Source organism: Tachyglossus aculeatus, chromosome 17 (genome assembly GCF_015852505.1).
Source record: "Tachyglossus aculeatus isolate mTacAcu1 chromosome 17, mTacAcu1.pri, whole genome shotgun sequence".
NCBI classification, from domain to species: Eukaryota; Metazoa; Chordata; class Mammalia; order Monotremata; family Tachyglossidae; genus Tachyglossus; species Tachyglossus aculeatus.
In genome coordinates this window covers 33,581,161-33,598,280 of record NC_052082.1, presented here as the reverse complement: position 1 = coordinate 33,598,280, position 17,120 = coordinate 33,581,161, and the positions used below count along the sequence as shown (strand labels likewise).

Sequence of the window (17,120 nt, the reverse complement as noted above, 5' to 3'; positions counted from 1 at the left end):
CAAGGGGAGGAGGCGGTCAAAGCCAAGAGGGCTTTGGCCTAGTGAAAAGAGCATAATGATGGTATTTGCTAAAACGCTTTCTATGTGTCAAGCCCTGTTGTAAGCACTGGGGTAGATAGAGGATAATGAAGCTGGACACAGTCCCTGTCCCACATGGGGCTCGCAGTCTTAATCCCCATTTTCAGGTGAGGTAACTGAGGCACGCCCCTCTCGGAATAATTACTCTATTTATTTATTTATTTATTTATTTATTTATTTATTCATTCATTTATTTATTTATTTATTTATTTATTTATTTATTTATTTATTATGCATTTATCTACTCATTTATTTATTTATTTCTCTATTTATTTATTTCTCTATTTATTTGTTTCTCTATTTCTCTATTTATTTCTCTATTTATTTCTCTTCATTTCTCTATTCTTCTCTATTTCTCTATTTATTTCTCTATTTATGTATTTCTCTATTTATTTCTCTATTTATTTCTCTATTTATGTATTTCTCTATTTATTTATTTCTCTATTTATTTATTTCTCTATTTATTTCTCTATTTATTTATTTCTCTATTTATTTCTCTATGTATTTCTCTATTTATTTCTCTATTTCTCTATTTATTTCTCTATTTATTTCTCTATTTATTTATTTATTCATTCATTCATTCATTCATTCATTTTACTTGTACATATCTACTCTATTTATTTTATTTTGTTAGTACGTTTGGTTTTGTTCTCTGTCTCCCCCTTCTAGACTGTGAGCCCGCTGTTGGGTAGGGACTGTCTCTACATGTTGCCAATTTGTACTTCCCAAGCGCTTAGTCCAGTGCTCTGCACGTAGTAAGCGCTCAATAAATACGATTGATGATGATGATGATTTCCCAGTGCTCTACCAGTCTTGACTGTGGGCGGGGAGAGTCAAGCCGAGGCCTACCCGTTCCATCCCTCGCTTGGGGAGGGTCTAGCAAGTGGAAGGCAATCTGCTACAAGTCAAAACTCACTTGTGCTGAGCAGCAGCGGCAGGGGAGAGAGTTCCTTCATTCATTCAATCAATCAATCAGTCGTATTTATTGAGCGCTTACTGTGTGCAGAGCCCTGTACTAAGCGCTTGGGAAGTACAAGTTGGCAACATATAGAGAAGCAGCGTGGCTCAGTGGAAAGAGCACAGGCTTTGGAGTCAGAGGTCATGGGTTCAAATCATGGCCCCTCTGTGTGACTCTGGGCCAGTCACTTCACTTCTTTGGGCCTCTGTTACCTCAGCTGTAAAATGGGGATTAAATCTGTGAGCCCCCCGTGGGACAACCCGATCACCTTGTAACCTCCCCAGTGCTTAGAACAGTGCTTTGCACATAGTGAGCGCTTAATAAATGCTATCGTCATTATTATTATTATTATCATTATTATTATTATTATTATTATTATATAGAGATGGTCCCTACCCAACAACGGGCTCATGGAGACTCAAGTTTACTGCGTGGAAGAAAATGAACTGGAAGACGTCACTAGTTTTACCGATTACAACTGTACAAAGTCTTTACGTCTCTTTATGTTGCCAGTTTGTACTTCCCAAGCGCTTAGTACAGTGCTCTGCACATAGTAAGCGCTCAATAAATACGATTGATGGAAGTCTTTTTGATTAGAGGGTTGACTAGTGAAAATGGAAATAAAACATAGTGTGGGGTCAGCGTGACTGTTTTTGAAACAATGCCTGGCAGTGTCTTTGTGACAAATACTAACTTGACCCATCCTCTAAATTCAGGAAGAAGAGTACCCACCGTGGGACGACTTCAGCGATGCCGACCAGCTTAGAGTAGGCAACGATGGTATCTTCATGTTGGCATTTTTCAGTAAGTGCTTCTCCCCACCGCAACGCTTCAGAGCAGCTTTACTTTGCCTCCCCTTTTCCATGTGGAAGGGGCCACGTTGTGACACAACATTTCGTTTCTCCCGAATTAGACACAGCAGGTCCCGTCGTCGCTGCTCTCGCCCGTGTTTCCGTTCCTCGGAATTCCTCGGAATTCCTCACAGCCCTTTCGGCTTTAAAGCACCCGGTCGGTTCACCCCCTCCTACCTCCCCTCACTGATGTCCCACTAACAGCCCAGCCCTCCTGCCGCGTTTCGATCCCATCTGTCTCGCCTCCCACCCCTTTCCCACGTCTTCCCTCTGGCCTGAAACTTCCTCCCCCTCCAAATTTTCCAGACCAGCACTCTCCCCACCTTCTGAGCCTTATTAAAGGCGCATCTCCTCCAAGAGGCCTCCCCCGATTAATCCCTCCCCTCCCGAAACATCCAGCACTTGGATCCGTACCCGTTTGCCTCCCTTCAACCCCCCGGCACTTACTTATATATCATTAAGTTCCGTGTCTTCGGAGTGATGTAAAATAATGTCCATTCTTCCCCTCTGGACTGTAATCTCACTGTGAACGGGGAACGTGTCTGCTAACTCTCTGGTACTCTCTCAAGTACTCACTACAGCACCTGTATATATGTTTGTACCTATTTATTACTCTATTTTACTTGTACATATCTATTCTATTTATTTTAGTTTGTTAGTATGTTTGGTTTTGTACTCCGTCTCCCCCTTCTAGACTGTGAGCCCACTGTTGGGTAGGGACCGTCTCTATATGTTGCCAATTTGGACTTCCCAAGCGCTTAGTCCAGTGCTCTGCACACAGTAAGCGCTCAATAAATACGATTGCTGATGATGATAGTAAACAGCCAGAGAAGCAGCTGGCTCAGTGGAAAGAGCGAGGGCTTTGGAGTCAGAGGTCATGGGTTCAAATCCCGGCTCTGCCAGTTGTCAGCTGTGTGACTTTGGGCAAGTCACTTAGCTTCTCTGGGCCTGTTACCCCCCACCCTGTAAAATGGGGATTAAGACTGTGAGGCCCCGTGTGGGACAACCTGATTGCCCTGTAACCTCCCCAGCGCTTAGAACAGTGCTTTGCACATAGTAAGTGCTTAATAAATGCCATCATTATTATTACCATTAGGTAAAATGTTTCATTTTTTACTGCTGCCTGCCACCCCTTCTCTCTTAACCCTCCCCCTTATTCCTTGGGGCGCTAAATGCCGCTATTATTATTATTATTATTATTATTATTATTATTATTATTATTATTATTATTATCATTATTAGTGAAAAGCATTGGTCATTTGATTCAGCATTCCCGGCCAAGTCTCTTGCGTGGCTCAGTGGAAAGAGCCTGGGCCTCGGGTGTCAGAGGTCACGGGTTCAAATCCCAGCCCCCGCCACTTGTCAGCTGTGTGACTTTGGGCAAGTCACTTCCCTTCCCTGGGCCTCAGTTACCTCCTCTGGAAGATTAAGTCTGTGAGCCCCACAAGGGACAACTTGATTACCTCGTATCTCCCCCAGCGCTTAGAGCAGTGCTTTGCACATAGTAAGCGCTTAATAAATGCCATTATTATTATTATTATTAATAAATGCCATCATTATTATTATTATTATTATTATTATTATTATTATTAGTGAAAAGCATTGGTCATTTGATTCAGCATTCCCGGCCAAGTCTCTTGCGTGGCTCAGTGGAAAGAGCCTGGGCCTCTGGGTCAGAGGTCACGGGTTCAAATCCAGCCCCCGCCACTTGTCAGCTGTGTGACTTTGGGCAAGTCACTTCCCTTCCCTGGGCCTCAGTTACCTCCTCTGGAAGATTAAGTCTGTGAGCCCCACAAGGGACAACTTGATTACCTCGTATCTCCCCCAGCGCTTAGAACAGTGCTTTGCACATAGTAAGCGCTTAATAAATGCCATTATTATTATTATTATGTGGTAATTCCATTCCCGAAGAACCCTGCCCTGAAGGATAATCCATGATGGAGCCTTCTGCCGGCTGTGAAGACATCACATTGGGCCATGCACCCCCAGCTGCATCCTTTCCCCACATACTCCGGGCAGATCCGTACTCTGGGAGAATTTGGCCACTAATCATTGGTTTTATTCAGCGCACGTGGGTCTGCGTGCGATTCTACGGGCCACTGAGAAACGTCAGAAACAAGTGAAGTTCAAGCTCGCTCTAAGCATTAGTCACATAAAGCTTGAAATCTTTTCCATCTTCCGTAATCCCGAATTTCTTCTACCGGGATAGGTGCCGTGCCATATTTCACTTGGTTTTTGAACCATCTGCCCCTTCCGTTCTCATTTCACGCTGAAGCAGTTGCCGACGCAACACATCTTTTGGCAGCCCGGGGATTTGCAGGGCTGCCCCAACCGTGACTGTAAGCTCACTGTGGGCAGGAAAAATCTATTTCCGCTCCCAAATCCTTCGGACAGCGCACCGCGCAATTAAGTGTTCGGTGAATACTTCTGATTGTAGGCCTGGATGTTGATGTTAGAGTTTACGGAAGTGTTTCTCTGTGGTGTCAGTGTGCTTTTTTTAATAGTATTTAAGCGCTTCCTGTGTGCCAGGCACTGTACTAAGTGCTGGGGGAGATACGAGATAATAGGATGGGGGACAGTCCACGGTCCTTACCCCCATTTTACAGGTGAGGTAACTGAGTCGCTGAGACTTGCCCGAAGTCACACAGCCGACAGTCCCCCCGCTCTGCCAGTTGTCAGCCGTGTGACTTGGGGCAAGTCACTTCACTTCTCTGGGCCTCAGTTCCCTCATCTGGAAAATGGGGATGAAGACTGTGAGCCCCGCTGTGGGACAACCTGATCTCCTTGTAACCTCCCCAGGGCTTTGCACATAGTAAGCGCTTAATAAATGCCATCATTATTATTATTATTATAGGCCACTCACTCAAGGTCACACAGAAGACAGGCGGCGGAGTCGGGATTAGAACCCGGGTTATCCGGCTCCCAGTCCTGTGGTCTTTCCACAGCTTCTCATTGGTCATTTCTCATTGGTAACGTGTCTTAAATGCCTTTTAAAACTGGAGAGCAGGGTCAAAAGTCGCTGGTCTTTGGGTCAGATCACATTTGGGCCCAAACCTACCCTCAGATTTCATCCGCCATCCTCTGACTTGAAAATACCATCCCCGCTCACAAGCCTTAGGTGAGATCCTCTGGTTTAGTGTGGCTTAGCGGCAGGAGAAGTGCGGCCCGGTGGGAAGAGCCCGGGCTTTGGAGTCCGAGGTCGTGGGTTCAAATCCTGACTCTTGTCAGCTGGGTGACTTCGGGCACGTCACTTCACCTCTCCGTGCCCCCGTTCCCTCACCTGTAAAATGGGGATGAAGACTGTGAGCCCCCCGTGGGGACCGCCTGATCACCTTGTAACCTCCCCAGCGCTTAGAACAGTGCTTTGCACATAGTAAGCGCTTAATAAATGCCATAAAAAAAAATTCTAGACTGTGAGCCCACTGTTGGGTAGGGGTCGTCTCTATATGTTGCCAACTTGTACTTCCCAAGCGCTTAGTACAGTGCTCTGCACACAGTAAGCACTCAATAAATACGATTGATTCTCTGTGCCTCAGTTACCTCATCTGTAAAATGGGGATTAAAACTGTGAGCCCCCCGTGGGACAACCTGCACTTAGAACAGTGCTTTGCACATAGCACTTAACAAATGCCATCATTATTATTATTATTATTATTATTATTGTTATTATTATTGTAAGAGCTCAGGCTTGGGAGTCAGAGGTCATGGGTTCTAATCCCAGCTCTGCCACTTGTCTGCCGTGTGACCTTGGGCACCTCACCTACCTTCTCTGTGCCTCAGTTCCCTCATCTGTAAAATGGGGATTGAAACTGTGAGGTCCCCCGTGGGATAACCTGCACTTAGAACAGTGCTTTGCACATAGCACTTAACAAATGCCATCATCATCATCATCATTATTATTATTATTATTATTATTATCATTATTATTATTGTAAGAGCTCGGGCTTGGGAGTCAGAGGTCATGGGTTCTAATCCCAGCTCTGCCACTTGTCTGCTGTGTGACCTTGGGCACCTCACCTACCTTCTCTGTGCCTCAGTTCCCTCATCTGTAAAATGGGGATTAAGACTGTGAGCCCCATATGGGACAATCTGATTACCTGGTATATATATATAGAGAGAGAGAGAGAGCGAGAGAGAGTATAGTATATATGTATATATACTCCAGTGCTTAGAACAGTGCTTGGCCCATAGTAAGCGCTTAATAAATGCCATAGTAATAATAATAATAATCTGTTAAAATCTTAGTTTTATAAAGAATGACTGAGTCAGTCAATCAGTGGTATTTATTGAGCTCTCACTGGGCACTGTATTCAGAATTTGAGAGACTGCAGTGCAACAGAGCTGGAATATATGTCACCTGCCCTCAAGGGGATTTTGCATCTACTAATCTTTTGTGTTTAAATAATGTATTTGTAAATGAGAAAGTAATTTCTAAAGATAACTGCTAATTTTCGCTGGTCCTCCGCTGTGACTCAGCTCCTCTAGGGGCAAATCGGTCCTTTGTGCCTTTTCTTTTATTGCTAATTTTTGGACACATTCATTCATTCAGTCGTATTTATTGAGCGCTTACTGTGTGCAGAGCACTGTACTAAGCGCTTGGGAAGTACAAGTTGGCAACATATAGAGACGGTCCCTACCCAACAACGGGCCCACACATAGCAGATTACCTTTTAGATTTTCCTGTTCTTTGCTGAAAGTCACTGCAAAAATAGCTAGAATTTGAGCCCCTGGTGGGATAGAGACTGTGTCATCATCATCATCATCATCATCAACATCAACATCATCATCATCAACATCATCAACATCATCATCATCAATCGTATTTATTGAGCGCTTACTGTGTGCAAAGCACTGTACTAAGCGCTTGGGAAGTCCAAGTTGGCAACATATAGAGACAGTCCCTACCCAACAGTGGGCTCACAGTCTAAAAGGGGGAGACAGAGAACAAAACCAAACGTACTAACAAAATAAAATAAATATTTATAAATATATAGAGAGAAATTATTTAAAATAAATAAGTGTCATCCCATATCCACCTCAGGGCTTGGTTCAGTGCTTGGAACAGTAAGCAAGCACTTAATAAAACACTACAAATATTATCATTACAAATTATGTTGCCAATTTGTACTTCCCAAGCGCTTAGTACAGTGCTCTGCACATAGTAAGCGCTCAGTAAATACGATTGATGGTGCTCATTATAGTGTTTTCATTGCTTCACATCCGAGTGAGGTGCGGACACTTCCTGGATTTGAGATTCTCGATTCTTGCGGACTCCTCCTGGGGTTTTTCCAAAGCGGTCATTCCCCAGGTGGGAAAATAACGCTAGCGTCCTACCCATCCCGGCCGGACACTACAATTTCCCAAAAGATTAGACTCCAAAGTGTGAGCCCTTCCAGACTGTGAGCCCGCTGTTGGGTAGGGACCGTCTCGGTATGTTGCCAACTTGGGCTTCCCAAGCGCTTAGCACAGTGCTCCGCACACAGTAAGCGCTCAGTACATGCGATTGAAGGAAAAGATTAAATTCTTGGGACATGAGCCGCTTCTGGCTGAGCTGGCTGGTAAGCACTCTGTCCTCAAGCAGTCAAGCAGCTGTATTTATTGAGACCTTACTGTGTACTGAACGACTGCCAGAAGAGCAGTGTGGTCCAATGGGTAGAACTCAGGCCTGGGTTCTAATCCCACCTCTGCCACTAATAATACGACAAATGACTCTCTTTTCTCCGAAAGCCTTTTCGAAGGCCCGTCTCCTCCAAGAGGCCTTCCCTAACTAAACCGTTTTCCGCTTTTCCTCCTTCCACCTTCGTTACCCTGATTTGCTTTTCATTTACCCTTTCCTCAACCCCGCGGCCCTCGTGTAGATCTCCATTATTTAATCTCTGTCTCTTCCTCTAGACCGTGAATATCTTCTTCTATTTTGTTAGTATGTTTGGTTTCGTTCTCCGTCTCCCCCTTTTAGACTGTGAGCCCACCGTTGGGTAGGGACCGTCTCTAGATGTTGCCAACTTGGACTTCCCAAGCGCTTAGTACAGCGCTCTGCACATAGTAAGCGCTCAATAAATACGATTGGTGATGATGATGACCGTGAGTTCATTGTGGGGAGGGAACGTGTCTGCCAATCCCCTGTACCGTAATGTCCGAAGCATTTAATACAGTGCTCTCCACACAGTGCTCAATAAATACGATTATCTTTTCGACTGTGAGCCCACTGTCGGGTAGGGACCGTCTCTAGATGTTGCCAACTTGGACTTCCCAAGCGCTTAGTCCAGTGCTCTGCACACAGTAAGCGCTCAATAAATACGATTGATGATGATGATGACCGTGAGTTCATTGTGGGTAGGGAACGTGTCTACCAATCCCCTGTACCGTAACGTCCGAAGCATTTAATACAGTGCTCTCCACACAGTGCTCAATAAATACGATTATCTTTTCGACTGTGAGCCCACTGTTGGGTAGGGACCGTCTCTAGATGTTGCCAACTTGGACTTCCCAAGCGCTTAGTCCAGTGCTCTGCACACAGTAAGCGCTCAATAAATACGATTGATGATGATGATGACCGTGAGTTCATTGTGGGTAGGGAATGTGTCTGCCAATCCCCTGTATCGTAATGTCCGAAGCATTTAATACAGTGCTGTCCACACAGTGCTCAATAAATACGATTATCTTTTCGACTGTGAGCCCACTGTTGGGTAGGGACCGTCTCTAGATGTTGCCAACTTGGACTTCCCAAGCGCTTAATACAGTGCTCCGCACACAGTAGGCGCTCAATAAATACGATTGATTTTGAGCTCACTCCTCTCCCTTCTCCAACCCCCCGGCTCTCAACGCTCTCCGCCATTCTCCCATCTTTCCCGACAGTATCCTTGGAAGAGCTCCCCTCCCTCCTCTCAAGGCGCTGCTCCGGCCACCTGTGCTCCTGACCCCATTCCCTCTTCTCTCATGAATCTCAGAGAAGCAGCACGGCTCAGTGGAAAGAGCCCGGGCTTTGGAGCCAGAGGTCATGGGTTCGAATCCTGGCTCCGCCGTGCTTCATCATCATCACCAATCGTATTTATTGAGCGCTTACTACGTGCAGAGCACCGGACTAAGCGCTTGGGAAGTACAAATGGGCAACATCTAGAGACGGTCCCTACCCAACAGTGGGCTGACGGTCGAAAAGTCACTTCACTTCTCCGAGCCTCAGTTCCCTCATCTGTAAAACGGGGATGAAGACTGTGAGCCCCACGCGGGACAACTTGATCGCCTTGTATCCCCCCAGCGCTTGGAACAGTGCTTTGCACATAGTAAGCGCTTAACAAATGCCGTCATTATTATTATTATTATTTATTATCTCTCACCCCATCCCTCCTCCCCTCCTTCACTTGCATCTTCAACCGCTCACTCTCCACAGGTTCCTTCCCCTACTGAGAGCTCACCTCCTCCAGGAGGCCTTCCCAGACTGAGCCCCCTCCTTCCCTTCCCCACAGCACCCGTACATATGTTTGTACAGGTTTATTAGAGAAGCAGCGTGGCTCAGTGGGAAGAGCACGGGCTTTGGAGTCACAGGTCGTGGGTTCGAATCCCGGCTCCGCCCCACGTCTGCTGTGTGACCTTGGGCAAGTCACTTAACTTCTCTGAGCCTCATTTACCTCATCTGTAAAAATGGGGATTAAGACTGTGCGCCCTATGTGGGACAACTTGATCACATTGCATCCCCCAGTGCTTAGAACAGTGCTTTGCACATAGTAAGCGCTTAACAAATGCCATTATTATTATTATTATTACTCTATTTTACTTGCACATATTTACTGTTCTATTTATTTTGTTTTGTTAATATGTTTTTGTTGCCTCTCTCCCCCTTCTAGACCGTGAGCCCACCGTTGGGTAGGGACCGTCTCTAGATGTTGCCAACTTGGACTTCCCGAGCGCTTAGTCCAGTGCTCTGCACACAGTAAGCGCTCAATGTTTGGTATTTGTTAAGCACTTATTATGTGCCCAGCGCTGTTCTAAGTGCTGGGGGAGATACAAGGTAATAAGACTGTCCCACGTGGGGCTCACAGTCTTAACCCCCATTTTACAGATGGGGCAACTGAGGCAACTAAGTGGATTTGCCCAAATCCACCCCAGTGCTTAGTACAGTGCCTGGTGCATAGTAAATGCTTAACAGATATCAATATTATTATCATTATATTACCTGTATATATGTCCGTACATATTTATTACTCTATTTTACTTGTATATATCTATTCTATTTTATTTTGTTAGTATGTTTGGTTTTGTTCTCTGTCTCCCCCTTTTAGACTGTGAGCCCACTGTTGGGTAGGGACTGGCTCTATATGTTGCCGACTTGGACTTCTCAAGCGCTTAGTCCAGTGCTCTGCACACAGTAGGCGCTCAATAAATACGATTGATTGATTGATTGATTAATAAAGACGATTGAATGAATGAACGAATGAACGAATGGCTGTATTTGTGATCTGCGGCTGCCATCTAGTGGCCAAGTCTAAATGACAAGTTCAACCCCGTTTTCCGCGCCACCTGGTGGCCATCTCTATGTTTGCCTTCCTCCCGCTGAAGTTGGAAATGTTGGAATCTAGAAAAGAGTCTTTTCAACCAGATTGGCCTGATTTATGTCGCAAATGAGGAAATTAGGACGCCATGCCACCGCCTTCTCCGGCTTTTCATTGACCACGAAATAATAATCATCAATCATATTGATTGAGCGCTTCCTGTGTGCAGAGCACTGTACTAAGTGCTTGTACAGTATAATAATATACTGTACAAGTATATAATACTATAATGATATATACAAGTATATAATAATAATAATATTGTATTATATACAATAATATATATTGTACATAATAATAACGATGGCATTTATTCCAGCACGTAATAGTTTGTATCTCACCTATCCCACCATCGACCCCCGGCCCACGCTCTTCCCCTGGCCTGGAATGCCCTCCCTCTGCCCATCCGCCAAGCTAGCTCTCTTCCTCCCTTCAAGACCCTACTGAGAGCTCACCTCCTCCAGGAGGCCTTCCCAGACTGAGCCCCTTCCTTCCTCTCCCCCTCGTCCCCCTCTCCATCCCCCCCGTCTTACCTCCTTCCCATCCCCACAGCACCTGTATATATGCATCTATGTTTGTACATATTTATTATTCTATTTATTTATTTATTTTAGTTGTACATATCTATTCTATTTATTTTATTTTGTTAATATGTTTGGTTTTGTTCTCTGTCTCCCCCTTCTAGACTGTGAGCCCACTGTTGGGTAGGGACCGTCTCTATATGTTGCCAACTTGGACTTCCCAAGCGCTTAGTACAGTGCTCTGCACACAGTAAGTGCTCAATAAATACGATTGATTCCATAATGATAATGCTTTGTTTTTTGGGTTTTGGTTTCTTTTAATGGCATTTAAGGGCTTATTATGTGCCAAACACTGTGCCAAGTGCTGAGGGAAAGTCAAGCCAATTATTTTGGACACAGTCCCTGCCCTCTGTGGGGCTCGCAGTCTTTATCCCCATTTTACAGATGAGGAAACTGAGGCACAGAGAAATGAAGTGACTTACCCGAGGTCACACAGCAGATAAGTGGCGGGGCCAGGATTAGAACCCAGGACCTTCTGACGCCCAGGCTCTAATAATAATAATGATGATGGCATTTATTGAGCACTTACTATGTGCAAAGCACTATTCTAAGCGCTGGGGAGGTTTACAAGGTGATGAGGTTGTCCCTCGTGGGGCTCCCAGTCTTCACCCCCATTTTACAGATGAGATAACTGCGGCCCAGAGAATAATAATAATAATAATAATAATGGCATTTATTAAGCACTATGTGCAAAGCACCGTTCTAAGCGCTGGGGAGGTTACAAGGTGATCAGGTCGTCCCACACGGGGCTCACAGTCTTAACCCCCATTTTACAGATGAGGGAACTGAGGCCCAGAGAAGCGAAGTGACTTGCCCAGAGTCACACAGCCGACAATTGGCGGAGGCGGGATTTGAACCCGTGACCTCTGACTCCAAAGCCCGGGCTGTTTCCTACTGAGCCCCGCTGCTTCTCTATCCATTGGGCCACACTGTGAACTGTCGTATTGTGAAGTATATTTTCCCCTAGACCCTAAATGCATTCCGTCCTAGAATCAGCTCCTCCAGGAGGACAGAGGACCGCCGTTAGGGAAGCAGCGTGGCTCAGTGGAAAGAGCCCGGGCTTTGGAGTCCGAGGTCATGGGTTCAAATCCCGCCTCCGCTAACTGTCAGCTGGGTGGCTTTGGGCAAGTCGCTTCGCTTCTCTGGGCCTCAGTGACCTCATCTGGAAAAGGGGGATGAAGACTGTGAGCCGGCCCCCGTGGGACAGCCTGATCACCCCGTAACCTCCCCAGCGCTTAGAGCAGTGCTTTGCACGTAGTAAGCACTTAATAAATGCCATTATTATTATTACCGTTAGGTAAAATGTTTCATTTTTTATTTGCTGCCTGCCACCCCTTCTCTCTCAACCCTCCCCCTTATTCCTTGGGGCGGCTGTCTTGACCCTCGGGCTGTTGCAAGCGCGCCTACAAACCCAGCATTTTGATTTTTGTAAAGCAAGAATCCACGGGGTTCCTGCTCAAGACTTGTGCCCGCTGCCACTTCTATGATAATAATAATAATAATAATGGCATTTATTAAGCGCTTACTACATGCAAAGCACCGTTCTAAGCGCTGGGGAGGTTCCAAGGTGATCAGGCTGTCCCTCGGGGGGCTCACGGTCTTCATCCCCGTTTGACAGATGAGGGAACCGAGGCCCAGAGGAGTGAAGTAACTTGCCCAACGTCCCACAGCTGACACTTGGCGGAGCCGGGATTTGAACCCGTGACCTCTGACTCCAAAGCCCGGGCTCTTTCCTACCGAGCCACGCTGCTTCCCTGCCAAGAAGGAGGCAGTAAAACTCGGAGGGGCTCAGGCGGTGCCCTCCGTTTGACCCGATTCCGTTCCCTCTTAGCCTCTAAGACCGAGCGGCAGAGCCGGGATTTGAACCCAGTCCTTCCGATTCCCGGGCCTGCGCTCCGTCTACTATGCCACGGAATCATTTTTTCCCCCGGACTGAAAGTGGGGCTGCTTGCTGTATACCACGGGACTAGGTCTAAAAGATTGGCCTTCTCTTTTGGCTCGCCTCCAACTTCTCTCTTTTTTTTCTTTCCTTTATTTCTTTTTCAGTGGTATTTGGTGGGTAGCGTGTACCAGACAGTGTACTAAGTGCCGGGGTATTTACAAGTTAATTAGCCTTGATGCAGTTCATGCCCCACTTTGGGCTCACAGTCTTAACCTCTTTTGGCTCGCCTCCAACTTCTCTCTTTTTTTTTTTCTTTCCTTTTTTTCTTTTTCAGTGGTATTTGTGTGCCAGACAGTGTACCAAGTGCCAGGGTATTTACAAGTTACTTAGCCTTGATACAGTTCATGTCCCATTTTGGGCTCACAGATTTAATCTCTTTCGGCTCACCTCCAACTTCTCTCTTTTTTTTTTCCTTTCCTTTTTTTCTTTTTCAGTGGTGTTTGGTGGGTACTGTATACCAGACAGTGTACTAAGTGCCGGGGTATTTACAACTTAATTAGCCTTGATACAGTTCCTGTCCCACTTTGGGCTCACAGTTTTAATCTCTTTCGGCTCGCCTCCAACTTCTCTCTCTTTTTTTTCTTTCCTTTTTTTCTTTTTCAGTGGTATTTGGTGGGCACCATGTGCCAGACAGTGTACTAAGTTTTAATCTCTTTTGGCTCACCTCCAACTTCTCTCTTTTTTTTTTTCCTTTCCTTTTTTTCTTTTTCAGTGGTGTTTGGTGGGTACCGTATACCAGACAGTGTACTAAGTGCCGGGGTATTTACAACTTAATTAGCCTTGATACAGTTCCTGTCCCACTTTGGGCTCACAGTTTTAATCTCTTTCGGCTCACCTCCAACTTCTCTCTCTTTTTTTTCTTTCCTTTTTTCTTTTTCAGTGGTATTTGGTGGGCACCATGTGTCAGACAGTGTACTAAGTTTTAATCTCTTTTGGCTCACCTCCAACTTCTCTCTTATTTTTTTCCTTTCCTTTTTTTCTTTTTCAGTGGTATTTGGTGGGTACCGTGTGCCAGACAGTGTACTAAGTGCCGGGGTATTTACAAGTTACTTAGCCTTGATACAGTTCCTGTCCCACTTTGGGCTCACAGTTTTAATCTCTTTCGGCTCGCCTCCAACTTCTCTCTCTTTTTTTTCTTTCCTTTTTTCTTTTTCAGTGGTATTTGGTGGGCACCATGTGCCAGACAGTGTACTAAGTTTTAATCTCTTTTGGCTCGCCTCCAACTTCTCTCTCTTTTTTTTCTTTCCTTTTTTCTTTTTCAGTGGTATTTGGTGGGCACCGTGTACCAGACAGTGTACTAAGTGCCGGGGTATTTACAAGTTAATTAGCCTTGATACAGTTCATGTCCCACTTTGGGCTCACAGTCTTGACCTCTTTTGGCTCGCCTCCAACTTCTCTCTTTTTTTTTTTCTTTCCTTTTTTTCTTTTTCAGTGATATTTGGTGGGCACCATGTGCCAGACAGTGTACTAAGTTTTAATCTCTTTTGGCTCGCCTCCAACTTCTCTCTTTTTTTTTTCTTTCCTTTTTTTCTTTTTCCGTGGTATTTGGGGGGGTACCGTGTGCCAGACAGTGTATTAAGTGCCGGGGTATTTACAAGTTAATTAGCCTTGATACAGTTCATGTCCCACTGTGGACTCACAGTTTTAATCTCTTTCGGCTCACCTCCAACTTCTCTCTCTTTTTTTTCTTTCCTTTTTTTCTTTTTCAGTGGTATTTGGTGGGTACCGTATACCAGACAGTGTACTAAGTGCCAGGGTATTTACAACTTAATTAGCCTTGATACAGTTCCTGTCCCACTTTGGGCTCACAGTTTTAATCTCTTTCGGCTCACCTCCAACTTCTCTCTTTTCTTTTTCTTTCCTTTTTTTCTTTTTCCGTGGTATTTGGTGGGCACCATGTGCCAGACAGTGTACTAAGTTTTAATCTCTTTTGGCTCACCTCCAACTTCTCTCTTATTTTTTTCCTTTCCTTTTTTTCTTTTTCAGTGGTATTTGGTGGGCACCGTATACCAGACAGTGTACTAAGTGCCGGGGTATTTACAAGTTAATTAGCCTTGATACAGTTCATGTCCCACTTTGGGCTCACAGTCTTAACCTCTTTTGGCTCGCCTCCAACTTCTCTCTTTTCTTTTTCTTTCCTTTTTTTCTTTTTCAGTGGTATTTGGTGGGCACCATGTGCCAGACAGTGTACTAAGTTTTAATCTCTTTTGGCTCGCCTCCAACTTCTCTCTTTTTTTTTTCTTTCCTTTTTTCCTTTTTCAGTGGTATTTGGTGGACACCGTGTGCCAGACAGTGTACTAAGTGCCCGGGTATTTACAAGTTAATTAGCCTTGATACAGTTCATGTCCCACTTTGGGCTCACAGTCTTAACCTCTCTTGGCTCGCCTCCAACTTCTCTGTTTTCTTTTTCTTTCCTTTTTTTCTTTTTCAGTGGTATTTGGTGGGCACCATGTGCCAGACAGTGTACTAAGTTTTAATCTCTTTTGGCTCGCCTCCAACTTCTCTCTCTTTTTTTTCTTTCCTTTTTTCTTTTTCAGTGGTATTTGGTGGGTACCGTGTACCAGACAGTGTACTAAGTGCCGGGGTATTTACAAGTTAATTAGCCTTGATACAGTTCATGTCCCACTTTGGGCTCACAGTCTTAATCTCTTGGCTCGCCTCCAACTTCTCTCTTTTTTTTTCTTTCCTTTTTTCTTTTTCAGTGGTATTTGGTGGGTACCGTGTGCCAGACAGTGTACTAAGTGCTGGGGTATTTGCAAGTTAATTAGCCTTGATACAGTTCATGTCCCACTTTGGGCTCACAGTTTTAATCCTTTCGGCTCACCTCCAACTTCTCTCTCTTTTTTTTTTTCTTTCCTTTTTTCCTTTTTCAGTGGTATTTGTGTGCCAGACAGTGTACTAAGTGCCGGGGTATTTACAAGTTACTTAGCCTTGATACAGTTCCTGTCCCACTTTGGGCTCACAGTTTTAATTTCTTTTGGCTCGCCTCCAACTTCTCTCTTATTTTTTTCCTTTCCTTTTTTTCTTTTTCAGTGGTATTTGGTGGGCACCGTGTACCAGACAGTGTACTAAGTGCCGGGGTATTTACAAGTTAATTAGCCTTGATACAGTTCATGTCCCACTTTGGGCTCACAGTCTTGACCTCTTTTGGCTCGCCTCCAACTTCTCTCTTTTTTTTTTCTTTCCTTTTTTTCTTTTTCAGTGATATTTGGTGGGCACCATGTGCCAGACAGTGTACTAAGTTTTAATCTCTTTTGGCTCGCCTCCAACTTCTCTCTTTTTTTTTCCTTTCCTTTTTTTCTGTTTCAGTGGTATTTGGTGGGTACCGTGTGCCAGACAGTGTACTAAGTGCCGGGGTATTTACAAGTTAATTAGCCTTGATACAGTTCCTGTCCCACTTTGGGCTCACAGTCTTAACCTCTTTTGGCTCGCCTCCAACTTCTCTCTTTTTTTTTTCTTTCCTTTTTTTCTTTTTCAGTGGTATTTGTGTGCCAGACAGTGTACTAAGTGCCCGGGTATTTACAAGTTAAATAGCCTTGATACAGTTCCTGTCCCACTTTGGGCTCACAGTCTTAATCTCTTTCGGCTCACCTCCAACTTCTCTCTTTTTTTTTTCTTTCCTTTTTTCCTTTTTCAGTGGTATTTGGTGGACACCGTGTGCCAGACAGTGTACTAAGTGCCGGGGTATTTACAAGTTAATTAGCCTTGATACAGTTCCTGTCCCACTTTGGGCTCACAGTTTTAATCTCTTTTGGCTCACCTCCAACTTCTCTCTTTTTTTTTTCTTTCCTTTTTTTCTTTTTCAGTGGTATTTGGTGGGCACCACATGCCAGACAGTGTACTAAGTTTTAATCTCTTTTGGCTCGCCTCCAACTTCTCTTTTTTTTTCTTTCCTTCCTTTTTTTCTTTTTCAGTGGTATTTGGTGGGCACCGTGTACCAGACAGTGTACTAAGTGCCGGGGTATTTACAACTTAATTAGCCTTGATACAGTTCATGCTCCACTTTGGGCTCACAGTTTTAATCTCTTTCGGCTCACCTCCAACTTCTCTCTTTTTTTTTTTTCTTTCCTTTTTTTCCTTTTCCGTGGTATTTGGTGGGCACCGTATGCCAGACAGTGTACTAAGTGCCGGGGTATTTACAAGTTAATTAGCCTTGATACAGTT

At 44.8% G+C, this 17,120-nt stretch overlaps 1 protein-coding gene across 3 annotated transcripts in view; it reads left to right on the top strand.

Moving 5' to 3' along the window:
• Positions 1–17,120, top strand: part of NDFIP2 (Nedd4 family interacting protein 2) — a 132,069-nt gene that overhangs the window by 92,986 nt on the left and 21,963 nt on the right. For all 3 annotated transcript variants that reach the window (XM_038759258.1, XM_038759256.1, XM_038759257.1), the window contains exon 4: positions 1,753–1,840. In XM_038759258.1, coding sequence (XP_038615186.1) covers positions 1,753–1,840 — 88 coding nt within the window. The remainder of the gene's footprint in view (positions 1–1,752; positions 1,841–17,120) is intronic.